Genomic DNA, 14,492 nt, shown 5'->3' with positions numbered 1-14,492 from the left:
TTAAGTGGTAAAGCTGACTCCAGTTTTTAAGAACCTGTACAAATTGTTCCCTAGCTAGACTGTTTTGTACATTACCCTACAAAGGTACAGCTCTGAACAACCTCTAACTGTTGGGGGACATACTCTTGGTTGTATGTTGCTATATTTTTCTTTTCTTTTTAAGAATAGCCTTCCCTTTTAACCCTTCGTTCAATCTTCTCATAGAAAGATAGCTTCCTCCCTCAAAAGCAGAAAACCAACATCCATAGGAGTGATGTTTACAGTAAGGAAGGTAGCATGCCATCACATACTCATTTAAATAATACGAAAAGCATGCAAGGACTTTGTTGAACCAACATCCATATATTGGATAACAAACCTAGTCACTCAAAAGGAAATGTGTGCCACATGCAAATCCTAGGTTACTTAAATATGTTGGGTGGGATCCAGCTAAATTAGTGCGATGAGTTTTAACTGCACAATGAAAACTTCCCCTCCTTCTCCTCTCCCTGTGCCCCCACTCTGCCCCACACCCCCTGTAAATCTGCTCTGGAAGGTTGAGGTAGCCGCTAGAACAAAAAATCTTTAGACTGCTAGGTATTTAGCAATAAGAGCTGGTCTGTGTATCCAAAAGGCTATATATAAACAACATGTTCAGGTAAACCCTGAAGTTTGCACAAGAACAAATTTAATTTTTAAAAAACCCCTAAGGGGTCATGTTCCCCCTCCCCAAAACAGCCGCCCAATGAGGATTCAGTATGTTCAGACACCATGGCATGTTGCACCTCAGGCAAAAAAGAAAAATAGAATCCAGGAGTGGGGGGAGAAAGCCCTCCTTGATATCCCAATTTTATTAATATTTATCACAGGTGGGACCTCCAATAAACTGCTGCATTTATGCTAGAAGGTAAGAGTACATTGCAACATTTCGTTGGCGGTCCCGCTTGTAATAAATAATAAGAATTGAGGGAGTGAAATACACAAGGAGCTGTTTTAGAAACCACACACCCTTTGGGTCTAAACCTCTTGGACGGTGTACGCTTTAACTGCATATTGCCACTGAAGGTGTCTTGTGAGCTTTCTCTCTACTGTACCCAATTGCCGCTTGCTGGCATCACTGTGCTAAAACTAGCATTGCTTTTTAAAAGCCCTTTAAATATCCCATCAGCTTCTCTGTGTAGCTTTTGGCAGCCAAGAGCCTTGGAGCTATATTTTTGCAGCTTTTACAGAAACAGACACTTTCAGATGGTGTACCAAACAGCAGTTGCCTAGGGTGGAGTCATCCTAAATACCTAGATACAACATAAAATGGAAATGTGACTGCTGCACATTTCCTTTCCATGTTGCCGGATCATTGCCTGTGGCTTCCTTTTTATCCTGCTAATCCAGCCTCCCAGCAATGATGGACAACAGCATTCAACCAGATACCTATACAGCACGCAATTGCCCAGTGCCAGAAACTGATCACGTTTTTCGGCATTACCTGGGTGAGGAGCAAAATGAAGGTATGCACTCATTAAAATAACGCTGTCGGGTTCTGGAATCAGAAACTGAGTTCTATAGTTCCATGCAGAGTGGCTTCAGACAGGCCTGCAAAGGAGCACTGTTCAACCAGAGATTGTTCAAATCCGAACTGGCGAACACCCAAGCCATCTGATTTGACTGGTATATAGGGTGTGTATAAGCATAATGGCTTGTGTAAGCCACAGTCCCTAGGAAACTGTGAGTTGCCTCTTGCCACCAATCAAGGATGGCTTCAGTTTTTCTGAAGACCATTGGGCAAGATACCATCTCTGGACTCTCTGTCCTCCCTCAGTGAGTCTGCCTCCTCACTGCAGGTGGCGTTTGGCAGCAGGTCCCTTGCCCAGACTGTGAGCCATTGGCATATATTCCACCACGCCAGCCCTCAACACTGGTCCTGCACCAAGGCTTGGTCATCCCTGACAGACCTTGCTTCCAATGTCTTTGGCTCCTATCCTTCCATGTTCCAATGGTGCAACTCTGCTTAAAACTACTTTGACAGATACCATTTTGAGCGCAGGTCTCCAAAGTCGTGGTAATTGTCTTTCCCAGAAAAATGTATGCCAAGATGAGTCCCACTAAACTAGGCCCAGCTGCCAGGTGGCTCGGCTCACGCCAATTGCAAGCTTCCAAGATTTGCTGCTGGGTGTTTTTTGTTTCGTTTTTAAATGTCCTTTCCCTGAAATGCAGCGTACACTGAAATTTGGAACATACTTGTTTTCCCATGCAAAACTTGTCATAAATATTTGGGCTGAACACCACAAAGCCATGCTTACTGCCTTGTAAAAATCCATCATTCCATTTCCTCTGGAATATACCCAATTGCATATTTGCGGCAGGCAAAACTGTAAAACTCATCCAATGTCCACTCCCCCGGGACTATTCGTTTCGTTTCTGAATTGTGGCATATTTTTGGTTCCGCTTTCAGATTGCTTTCCAGCATCAGGGCTGGTAGTCTAGAAGCGAGGCTGGCTAGTAGTTGAGCTGAGAGCTGGCAGGTAGGGTGGCAAGCGAGTGATCGGGCCAACCAAGTGAGTTGGTGTGCATCACAGGTAGGATGAGAGTTGTCATCATCTGAGCAAATAGTTCTTCAGACCAAGGAGCCAATGCCAGCTGGTTTATACAGCTAAGGGAAACCCTATTACTGCCCTCCTGCCAGTTGCCCCTTGCCCTGAACGTGCAGCCACAATACTGCCCTCTAGCCATCAGCTGCCCTTTAGCCATCAGCAGTGGCAGCACTCAAGTGCTCCTTCCTCTCCCATGCGACCACACTGGTGCAGAACATAGCATATGCAGGAATACCTAGCACCTTACTCCAATTCCTAGCACCTTACTCCAAACAGGAGGCTGGCCTGACCCTGTCTTTTACAATTACTTAGAAGGAAGCCCCAAGCTTTTTAAGATATGTTTCTGGAGACGGATGCTATCCTGCTGCGCTATGCAATTGTAATTACTTTACCCATCTCCTTTGAGATTGCATCCAACCTACTATAAGTACAAGGAGTACTGAAGCTGGGGAATTCTCAACCCTTTGCTCTCTGCTAAAGCTCATGAAAAGCCTTTTGAACAGGAGAATTGGGGAACCTCAATAGTATGATGGAACACATGGACTGCTGGTGGAGGGGGGAAATCAGGCTTACGTCGTCTTCAAAAGGCTCTACTATGGCTGCAGAAAGTACCTTCCATTTGATTTGGGAGAACTACCCTCATCTATAGATTTTGGGTAGGGCACCCTCATCTGTTGCCCCATATGTTCCACACTATTGCTGAGGACCCTTAAGCTTTTGGGGGGCTCGCTCACGCCTACTTCATCCTCACTCGCTTGGGGAGGGACACATCACTCTTGCCAGAGGCCTGAACTGATTCGCTGAAGAGGGATTTTTGCCCAGACCTTCTGCTGTTCCACACATTAAGCTTCTCCCTTTCCCACTCCTTCTCTTCTCCAGACTTCCAACTCACAGGAAGTCAGGCCACAGGTTCCCACCCACTATGATACGATATTGCCATTGTCCCATACAGAACAACAAAACTGAAAATCTACATCAGACATTCAAAAACCAACAAGCCTGCTATCCCAGCTATCCCAGCCTGGTTAGCCCCCTAAAAACTCTGATACCCCATAATTAAATACAATATACTCCCATAGAGACTACCTTACACTGCGTTTAAAACCAAAATCGCATTTGAATAGAAACTGTTTCTCAGGCGGCTAATCCTAGTCTTTATAACCCTGTACCTTCTTCCAGAAGGCAGAAGCTGAAAAAGATCATTACTGGGGTGCGCACTAACCTGCACAATCTCTGCAGCTTTCTTATGGCACCTGGAAGCATAGATTTGATCCAAGGTAGGGAGAGTGCACCCAATTATTCTCTCTGCAGTCTTTAAAACCCTGGACCACATTGCTTTTTCCCTGACCGTGCAGCTCCCAAGCCACACACACAGACCATGAGTTAATACACTCTCAACAGTACAATGGTAAAATGCCATCAACAGGTCCTTTGAGAGATTATTTTTCCAGAGGATTCTCAGAAAATATAACCTCTATTGTGCTCTCTTCATCAGGTCTTTGCTGTTTTCTCTCCAGTTCTCTCCAGTTCTCCCCATTCCCAGAAATCGAAACACAGAGACCTGTTCCACACACTTCCCCTCAATAATAAGTGGCTGAATATTCAATTTACATTTCCTAAAGTCCACAATAATCTCTTTTGTTTTCTTTAAGTTAAGGAGTATGTTGCTTTTCCTGCACCACTCCCCCAACTGCTCAACTTCTTTCCTATGATAGACTACACTGAAAATCAGGCAAGACTGGGCTCTAGGGAGAAATGGAACTGTTTTTTAAAAAAGTTAGGAAAGGAGGAGGGAGGAAAGAAATGAAAATAGACAGAATAAGGAAAGGCAGGCAAACCTTTACATGTTTATAATTTCAAGTACTAGTAAAATTAGAACAGCAGTCCAGAAAAATTACTTTAGATTGTCACTTCCTTCAACAGAAGTTGTAAGCAGCATTTATCCACGACCCAATTCTAAATATGTAATAATTAGGAATCTTCTAAATTAAAGAAGAAGGGGGGGGAATACCCATCTGTACCTCTTGTATGTTGTTCATGCTGGTGCAGGATTGCTCTCAGAGATTCTGGATTCTCAAACTCTTGGGAATTCTTCAGGAAATCTTCAACTTGGTCGATTTTGATTGCAAACTGTTGAAGAGCCAAGAAGGATGACAGAAAACACAATTTAGTTACACGTGACAACATCCCAACTGAAAAGTCTCATCTCAGGTCTTAGTGTAAGCTCTCAGAAAGGTGGGAAGCATTTACAGTGATGGACCAGCATATCCTTTATCCTGCAATTGTCTTTTTGAGAATTAGTAGACTTGATCTGTTTTCCAGCTCTTACAGTCATGGCAGCCATGCGCACCAATGCTGGGGTGGGGTTGGGTAGGGAAGAAGACTTGTGAAAAAGCCTTGGGTTCTTTGGCGAATACCACTGGAATGAACAGTGCTAGTGTCTACTGTTCTGGCCCAAGGAGTCTAACCTAATGCACAGCACTGGACTGCATGCGTACTGCACTGCTGCCTATGAGGATCTCTTTGCAGAGCAAATGGCACTGATCACCCAATGGAAGGGAGGGGGGAGGGAAATGGGGTAACTAAAGGAAGAACTGTAGGTCAGTTATTGCAAAAACACATACTTTGCTCACAGACAGTCCCGGCTTCAGTTTCTGGCATTTCCAGGGAGGGCTGGAAAAGACTTTTGCCTGAAACTCTAGAGAGCCACAGCTAGTACAGTGGTACCTCGGGTTAAGTACTTAATTCGTTCCAGAGGTCCGTTCTTAACCTGAAACTGTACTTAACCTGAAGCACCACTTTAGCTAGTGGGGCCTCCCGCTGCGCCACCAGAGCACAATTTCTGTTCTCATCCTGAAGCAAAGTTCTTAACCTGAGGTACTATTTCTGGGTTAGCGGAGTCTGTAACCTGAAGCGTATGTAACCTGAAGCGTCTGTAACCCGAGGTACCACTGTACTGAGATAGATCTACCAATGGTCTGACCCTGTATAGGACAGCTTTGTCTGTTGATGTATTCAGTCCTGCCACCCTAAACAAGTAATCAGAACTGTTGGATCTAACAGAAATGAGCATGCTTGGCACCCCTTGCTCACTATGCTCTCAGCATTGCAAGTGCAAGGCCTTTATATAGAAGTCAATCAGCACCTGGATAGCCAAGATTAGCCAGTAGCCATCAAATAAACCATGATCCCAAATGCAATCATCTTGGAAGAAAGTCCCTTTGATTCCAAATGAGTGTACTTTCAATTAAGTTGCCAAAGAGCAGAAAGGAAAAGATTTGCCAGCATTCACCATGCAGAACACAATGGCTGCCACCTATGTACCTCTGGATGAGTAGGGGCCAGCCAATCTTTTTAGGAACAATTGTAGCCCGCTGCCCTATTCACCCATTAGCCGTCCATGTGGAGCTCTAATGCATGGAGTGGAAGTGGGACTGTGCTTCCTTTCCATGCTCTTGACAACGGCATGTCTGCAGCTTCTTCACCTGTTTGGCTTTGTTCCTCTGGTTTCCACATGTGTTTGGCAGTGGTAACAAGCCAGCTATACACTCATAGGTTCCTTCACACAGCACAGAAGGGCAGAGCCAGCCAAGGATATGATGCTGCGACAGGACCAGAAGTCGTGGCCCCAAACCATTAGTCCTCAAGAATCGGAATACGACAAGAACCAGAGTGAACAGGACAACAATTAATATACCACTTAAAGCCAAAACAGGCTTCTAAGCGGCTTACAAAGTACAAGCATTAACATTTAAACACCCATAATGAAAATTCAGAATGAATCCATCCCATTAGAATATAAAAAATATCAACATTTATAGCGAAAACATGCAACAAAACAATCTCTTTAAAATAACGCTTTGAAATTTTAAGATTAAAATAGGAAGCTCATCTTGAGGTATTTTTTGGACAAGCCCTAACTTTTCAATCTTCATTGTCACAATACTCTTAAGGGAAGGAGCAGCAGGAGAGTAATGTAAGCCTCACGGGCTGCATCTAGCCAGCAAAGGCTTACGCCTCCTTGCATTGAACTTCTGCTGTTTAGTGTCCTTGCACCAATTAACACATTAACGAGACACCAAATGGCAGGGGCTGCAAAGAGCCCTGAATCCTGGGGCTGTAAAGTCTAGCAGCATATTCATTATGTGGTTTATAGCACCACACGCATGGAGGGCTTCCACCCCAGTGATGTACATTTGTGGTGATAGCTGCTGCTGGCATGGAAGATACACATGCATTTTAGACAAATCATCATGAATTAGGGTGATTTTGAAGGAAATGCCAGACAGAGGCAGCTTCTGTGTAGTTTTAACAGCCAGGATTCGGCTAACCCTAGTGGAATGAACCTTCTGCCAGTGTATGGAAACAATTGAATACAACCTATTGCTTGAAGCAAATTACATTAACTTCTAACTCAATAATAAGCACATCAATTTTCCAATTTACATCCAGGAGGCAGAGAATCATAGAAGAAAGAACCCTGAAAAGCCATATACTTAAAGGCAGAAGGTAGTAACAACAACAACATGTTTATACCCTGTCTTCTGGCTCTACCCAAAACCAAGGAGGCTGACAATCCATACAATTACAAAAAGACAAAAATATAAGCCACTCCTTCAAATCCAACCGAGAACAATTCAAATTGTAACACCTAGCAGCAAGATAAACAAACAAAATCACATCAGTATAAATACTCAAGCCACATCCAGCTCAAAATGCCACCAGAATAGGAATCTTTTAAGCTGTTTCCTGAAGGAGAGGTAGAAGAATAGCAGACAGAACTTCCTGAAGATGCAGTTCTATAACCAAAGGACCACCACGGAAAAGACCTCACACATTAGCAGCCATCATCCTATCCTCAGAAGGAGGAAGAACGTACAGCAGGACATCAAACAATAACTTAAGCAAATGGGCAGGTTCTTACGGGAGCATGCTGTCCGTTAAGTGCCCTGGGTCCAAACTTCTTAGGACTGTAAATATCAAAACAAGTACTCAGAACTGCAACAATTGTTAACTAATTGTGAACCAATAAAGTGGCCTAAGGACCTGTATTGCTCCAGGCAGTGAGTACTGGAGTACTCCAGGCAGTGAGTACCTATAACCTTGACGTTCTGGGTTAAAGGCTGTTTCCGAATGGCCTTCAAGGCATGCATGACTGACAGGCACCTCACTAGATTTCCTAGTCCTAGTCATTTTGCTATAATAGCATTGCCTCCTATTGTTTGGGGGTGGGGCTAGGGGCACGCTGGGGGGCACACACGCACACACACACACACACACACACACACACACACACACAGAGTCCAGCCCGCCAAATATGGCAGGGGCAAAAGGAAACGGTTTTTGTTTTTTGTTTAGTGAACATTAGAAGTTTGTATTTAAGCAACATGCAACCTTGGCATCATTTTTGCTTCTTTCTAAATCTCACGCTGCATTTTAAGTAGGGCAAATATCCTGTGGGCTGAAACTGTCGGAGCGAAATAAATAAATAATCAGGCAAATCTCAGAAGTTGGGGATGCACAAACTTCAGATGAAATTAAGAAAGATGATGAGAAATAAGCCTTCTGCTCTGCCTGCTTTTCCTCACATGTTCCATCCTGGGTTTTTTTTTAATGCTCTTTACGATATAAAACAAATCCATTATCCTTCAACGTTTGGGATTTGACTTCTGATTTTCATTAAAGAATATCCTAGAGATGAGGCTTGCACTTTATCATAATAAAACAAAGATTACACATAATCACATTCTGTCATTTAAAGCAAAACATTTCAGAGAAAATTTTCCAGTATTTCCATTTTAAGTCAATATGACATTTCCCATTCGCCCCTCTGCTTGGATGTTTCAGGACACCAGGCCTGATCCTTGGTCCCACTCCTGCTGCCTCACAGTACTCTGAGAGCAAAAAACCCAATGTTCTAACAAACTGTCTGCTAGTCACTTTTTTGTGTTCTTCTTAGAGATATTTGCTTCAATCCAGAATTGCAATAGCGGGTGCCATAAATAACATCTGGGAATTTACATATTGCTGCTTTTCCTACACTGGGTCATTATTCAAAGCTGGTATAGTATAACAGAAAGGTGGAGATGAGAACTTGCTCTGCTCCCCAAGCTAGAGAAGAGGCAAATAATAATAATAATAATAATAATAATAATAATAATAATAATAATAGTACCCCGCCCATCTGACTGGGTTGCCCCAGCCACTCTGGGCGGCTGCCAACATATATAAAAACATCATAAAACATTAAACATTAAAAACTTCCCTATACAGGGCTGCCTTCAGAAAGTTGCTTATTTCCTTGACATCTGATGGGAGGGCATTCCAAAGGGTGGGCACCACTACCGAGAAGGCCCTCAGCCAGGTTCCTTGTAACCTCACTTCCCCGCAGTGAGGGAACCACCAGAAGGCTCTGGGAGTGAAATAATTTCTTTTGAAATGAACCTAATGGGCCATTGGGAAGGGAAGGGAAGGGCTGGTGTGCATAACTAAGGGAGAGGGGGGAAATTATAGACCTGGCTAATGTACATTTTCAGCATCAAACAAGCCAGGATCTTTGCTGAAGCTTCTTCATGAAAAGGATGCAACTTGTAGCGGATAAGCAAAGCATGTTGTTGCTGTTTAGTCGTTTAGTCGTGCCCGACTCTTCATGACCCCATGGACCAGAGCATGCCAGGCACTCTTGTCTTCCACTGCCTTCAACTGCCAGTTTGGTCAAACTCATGCTGGTAGCTTCAAGAACACTGTCCAACCATCTCGTCCTCTGTCGTCCACTTCTCCTTGTGCCCTCCATCAGGGTCTTTTCCAGGGAGTCTTCTCTTCTCATGAGGTGGCCAAAGTATTGGAGCCTTCACGATCTGTCCTTCCAGTGAGCACTCAGGGCTGATTTCCTTCAGAATGGATAGGTTTGATCTTCTTGCAGTCCACGGGACTCTCAAGAGTCTCCTCCAGCACCATAATTCAAAAGCATCAATTCTTTGGCGACCAGCCTTCTTTATGGTCCAGCTCTCACTGCCATACATCACTACCGGGAAAACCAGCAAAGCATGAGGAGTGCTTAATCATTCTTCTGCCCCATTTCCTTTCATGCAGTGTCCAACAGCCTGGTTACAGGGAAATGGCATTATGCTGGAGGGGATAAAAATGCTTTTCTTGTTCAGTTCAGATTGCTTTCTCCCTTCTTCTGTTACTCTGCCAGGACTGCTCCTTCCCCAGCACAAGCCGAAGCAGCAGACCACAATCCCTGGCTTAGCAGGGTGTCCAAACTAGAGGCACTTCTCAGTAGACAGGGTCACTTTTGAACAGCTTAGCTCCCATCTGCAGTGGCCACCTGCCATTTTAAGTTACCCGCAATGTAATGCCCTGGTCCACTGATCTATGAAATGTATTAATACGTCTGTAGTTTCAGTAGGACTATGGCTTGCATAGATCTATGGGTCAGGGCACTGGATTTTGGGTAACGCAAGACGGCAGATGGCCACCATGGATTGGAGCCAAGTTTAGCTCCCTTTCAAAAGCACTGCCCCAAATCCATTACTGACACATTGTTAGAACCATGCCCAGGGGGCCTGAAGTCCGGTGCCAGTCCCAATACCACCTCTTACGTCTTCAAATCTGTTTTGTAGATCGTAAGCCCCTTACAATATTATTTGTAAAGAACCATACGCAGGGATGTCGCTATAAAAATAAATAAAACTAGTATTTAGCATTATCAAGGCAAATTTGAAGACTCCTAAACAGGTGAAACATATAAGGAATACAGAAGGAATCAGAAATGGCTCCTAAATAATACCCAGGAATCTAGGGTAATTTCAATAAGCTGAGTGAGTATTTTTAAAGAAAGGAACCACCCGTCCCTAAATTGTCACAGACTTTCAGATGATGCAGCATCTCAAGCTGAATTTGGAGGCTCTGATATTCCTCAAGGTGACTCCCAACACATCAATAACCTTTGCAGCCATCTAATTTTACAACATCTGTATGTTTAGATTATCCTTAAGTAAGATACCACAATACTGGAATACTTTCCCCAGGTATTTTCACTCCAGATTTTGTCCTGATCATTCCCTTTTCAGCTGAAGCGGAAGCACGCCTGATTTTATCATACATTTCTTTCTATTGTAATGAAATGTTGTAAACAAGGTATGACCTGTTTATTCAGCATTCATCCTGATTTGCTTCCACAAAGCTTACGGAGAGATTTGACTATGTCTGATCTTTGGCATTCATTCTGATTTATTTGTTGGGCAAGTACACAACACTGAACGTTCATTGTAACTTGCTTGTGGGGTGTCTTTCTGTCAATCATTCATCTATCCTACACTTGTTCCTCATCAATTTCCTAATGGCAAAAGGACTGTTTTCTAAAAAAGCAAACAAGTCAATTTATCTTGCCAGGGCAACAGGATCCAATTTAATCCACTTTAAGCGGTGTAAACCTAAATTACTGGCACATGCTTGAATTCTGCCCGCAAAAGATTTTTCTTTAGAGTTAAGTGTTACAGAGAATGACCCACTTTCAAGCTCACCATAATACAAACAAACCACTAAACAGTCATGGATTTCATCGTGCTTCGGGATCTTATTTAAGTTCCAGCAGTGGTGATTCTCCCTCAGGGCAAGTAAGAAGAGCTCTGCCGAATCTGACCAAAGGGCTTCAAGGTCTAACATACTAGCCCAGTGTTTTCTGGGTTAGTTGGAATGGTGTTTTGTTTTGTTTTTTTAACCAAACAAACTGAAATATATTGTTTTATATGTTACTTAAAAAAATATTATTATTTTTTTTCTACATACGAACCTCCAGCGCATTTTCAAAAAAATCAGAAGTCAGCTCCAAAAGCGCCTTGCGCTTCTCCAGGACAATAACAAGAGAATCCCATGCATCTCCCATGGTTTCTGCCATAGCATCATACACCTGGCTTTTATCTTTGGCTTCAGCTGCAGTCTTGTCCGCTTCGCGTAACAGGTCCCAGACTTGTTCTTCCAAAGGCTGAGAAGGGGAAAAACAGAGAACATGAACCGATCAGAAATTAAATTCTTAAAACACCATGGACGCCCTGTTTCATTGTATGTGCAAGTCTTGTTGTCAACAGAGCTCAAAATTGCACCAGTAAATTTTATTTGTTGGTTAGGTTTTTCCAAGAATGTAAACCTGTTTACACCTGGCGCTGAAAGCTCCTGGGAGGAGGGCTTAGGTGCCCAGACCTGGGGTAGCAATAGGAGGCCTGATGTGCTCTTTCCACTCACCTAACCTCAGTAGGAAGGGCACCCACTGAGGAACAGGTGGTCCTTGATATACCCTCTAGATCAGGCTTCCTCAACCTTGGCCCTCCAGATGTTTTTGGCCTACATCTCCCATGATCCCTAGCTAGCAGGACCAGTGGTCAGGGATGCTGGGAATTGTAGTCTCAAAACACCTGGAGGGCCGAGGTTGAGGAAGCCTGCTCTAGATCTCAATAGAGTTGTTTTCTTTACCTGGGAATCAATTCAATGAAATGTAATAAATAGATTGGAGTCAATGGGACTTGTTGATTATGGACAAGTTTCATTTCAGTGCTTTCAATGGGACTTGGTTATAATTACATTTTGTAAGATTCTGGCGCTAGTGAACTAGAACATCACTATTATTATTATTATTATTATTAAAGGTGGCACGTCTCGTTACCATATTTATAAGTTACAGTATATTAGAAAACATGCACTTGATTTTTGTTTGAAGGCTCCCGCAGTGGTGTAGCATGGGTTACTAGTGTCCAGGGCAAGTAAAGTATTGCGCCCCCAAACTGGTGTCTCCATGTGACGCTGTGGAGCAGTGGCAGGACATGTGTGTGCATCTCCTCCGAGTGGGGTGCCGCTGCCACCGCGAGTCTCGCTGTTTGCCAGCCTCCCCTCCCAGCGGGGGTCACCACACAGCCGAGGGATGACAGGGTCCGTCCTCTCCTGGCTACTGCTTGGCATGCTGCTCAGGTAAGGCAGGAAGGGAAGCACCTTCAATTGGATTGGCAGCTGCAGAGGTGAACCCCTAAAAAAATTGTGCCCAGACCAATCACCCCGGTAGCAACCCCCCCATGCTAGGCCCCTGGACTGCCACAAGTATGCAATTGCTTTGTCTGTTGCGGGAAGTGACTCAGAAATTCAATAAACTAAGCCAAACTAGACAGAGAAACCAGTAGGAGAACACTTCAGTCTCCCAGGATATTCTATACAAGATCTCAAAGTAGCTGCCTTATTACAAAATAATTTCAGAAACAGACTGGAAAGAGAAGTTACTGAATTGCAACTTATTACCAAACTTAAAACCATGGAGAGACCTGGTCTGAATTACAGACATTGGATTCTTATCTCATTATACATGATGAAACTATTTTTAGCCATCTCACCCCTTGCTGTTTCCTATAAGACCAATTGCAGTCATTAACAGTTGACAACAAACAGTCTCTTGTCTTTGTCACAAGTAGGTCTCCAAGTGACTTACACTGAAGAACATCTACATCTAAAATCTGTATCATATGATCAGAATGGTTAAAGATACAGAAGCTCTGTCCTCCTTTGCATTTGTTGTTGTTTAGTCATTTAGTCATGTCCGACTCTTCGTGACCCCATGGACCAGAGCACGCCAGGCACTCCTGTCTTCCACTGCCTCCCGCAGTTTGGTCAAACTCATGCTGGTAGCTTCGAGAACACTGTCCAACCATCTCGTCCTCTGTCGTCCCCTTCTCCTTGTGCCCTCAATCTTTCCCAACATCAGGATCTTTTACATTTAGTTACAGTAATACCTGCAACACTGAAAGGTGTTAGGGAACACCCTCTAATTTATTCATTGTTCAAATTAAAGTAGTCTGTAAGTTTGCCTCTGAACAAGTCCTTTCACTTTCTGTTCTTTTACTGTCTTTGCTATAAAGAGTAACAAATGCTGCATGTTCTTTTCATTTTAAAATCTTCAGAGTGTCTTCCAGAGACCTGATTTATGTTTGGCTATTTTCATCTGGAGTCTTTATCGTGACAATGGATGAATGGAGTACCAATTTCTGCTGTTACATTTGGTGCTGCTATCAGTAAGAATGTATAATGAAATGAGGAACCTGTAATAGGCAAATTAAAGTCCAGGATAACTCATTCTCCTGATACAGACTGTAATCAGAACCGAAGATAGGAAAATCTGAAATTCTCCTGATAGAGGCTGAGCTGAGAATAGGAAATAATAGAACACTAATTCATCATTGCGCTAAACTCAGAATCATAATCTCCCGGTTTCTCCCAAGACACCACCCACCGTTATCCTCTGTGTCGGTGATGGGTTGCATCTGAATAGGCTGTTAATCTGCCCTTCTTCAAAGAAAAGCTTTTGAGAAACACATTTCAGAAAATAATGGAACTATTATTCCTTAATTAAAAAGAGAGATTAATAGTTGTCAGGGGGGGGAATGAAGAAAGGGTCACTAATTAATAATTAGCATTTGAAATAGGAATCATGCGTAAACAAAAACAAGTAAATACAGAGTTCTGTGAAGCTGCTACAAAGATTTCCTCTGAATATTGTTATCTGTGGGGCATTAAAATGTACTGGAAACAAAACGTATATTCTTAGCGTTAGTTTGACCAAACTGCAGGAGGCAGTGGACGACAGGAGTGCCTGGCGTGCTCTGGTCCATGGGGTCACGAAGAGTTGGACATGACTAAACAACTAAACAACAACAAGCATTAGGGGTTTCTCTGGTAACTTTTTTGGATAACAGAAGCATCTGTTTCATGGGTGCTTCACTTGTCCTTTGGATCTCATGATGAGGACTAAGCCTTGCCTCCCCATCAGATCTTGGGGATGAGTGGTGGTGGGATGAAGATATCGAAGATTTACCTGAGAACTGGTGACCACAATCCCAAGTGCTATTTTTCTAGAAAAAGAGGTGCCAGAACTCACCACAAACG

At 43.3% G+C, this 14,492-nt stretch overlaps 1 protein-coding gene across 7 annotated transcripts in view; it reads right to left on the bottom strand.

Annotated features, from left to right (window-relative positions):
• The window catches only part of CCDC141 (coiled-coil domain containing 141), a 102,736-nt gene that overhangs the window by 68,516 nt on the left and 19,728 nt on the right, over nt 1–14,492 (bottom strand). For all 7 annotated transcript variants that reach the window (XM_083495810.1, XM_083495813.1, XM_083495815.1 and 4 more), the window contains 2 exons: nt 11,365–11,556; nt 4,589–4,697 (listed from right to left, as the gene is read on the bottom strand). In XM_083495810.1, the coding sequence (XP_083351936.1) occupies nt 4,589–4,697; nt 11,365–11,556 (301 nt within the window). The remainder of the gene's footprint in view (nt 1–4,588; nt 4,698–11,364; nt 11,557–14,492) is intronic.

The sequence above is a fragment of the Podarcis liolepis genome (genome assembly GCF_965112155.1).
Source record: "Podarcis liolepis genome assembly, chromosome: 1".
Taxonomy (NCBI): domain Eukaryota; kingdom Metazoa; phylum Chordata; class Lepidosauria; order Squamata; family Lacertidae; genus Podarcis; species Podarcis liolepis.
The sequence above is the reverse complement of the archived record's forward strand: the minus strand, read 5'-3'. Positions and strand labels throughout refer to the sequence as shown.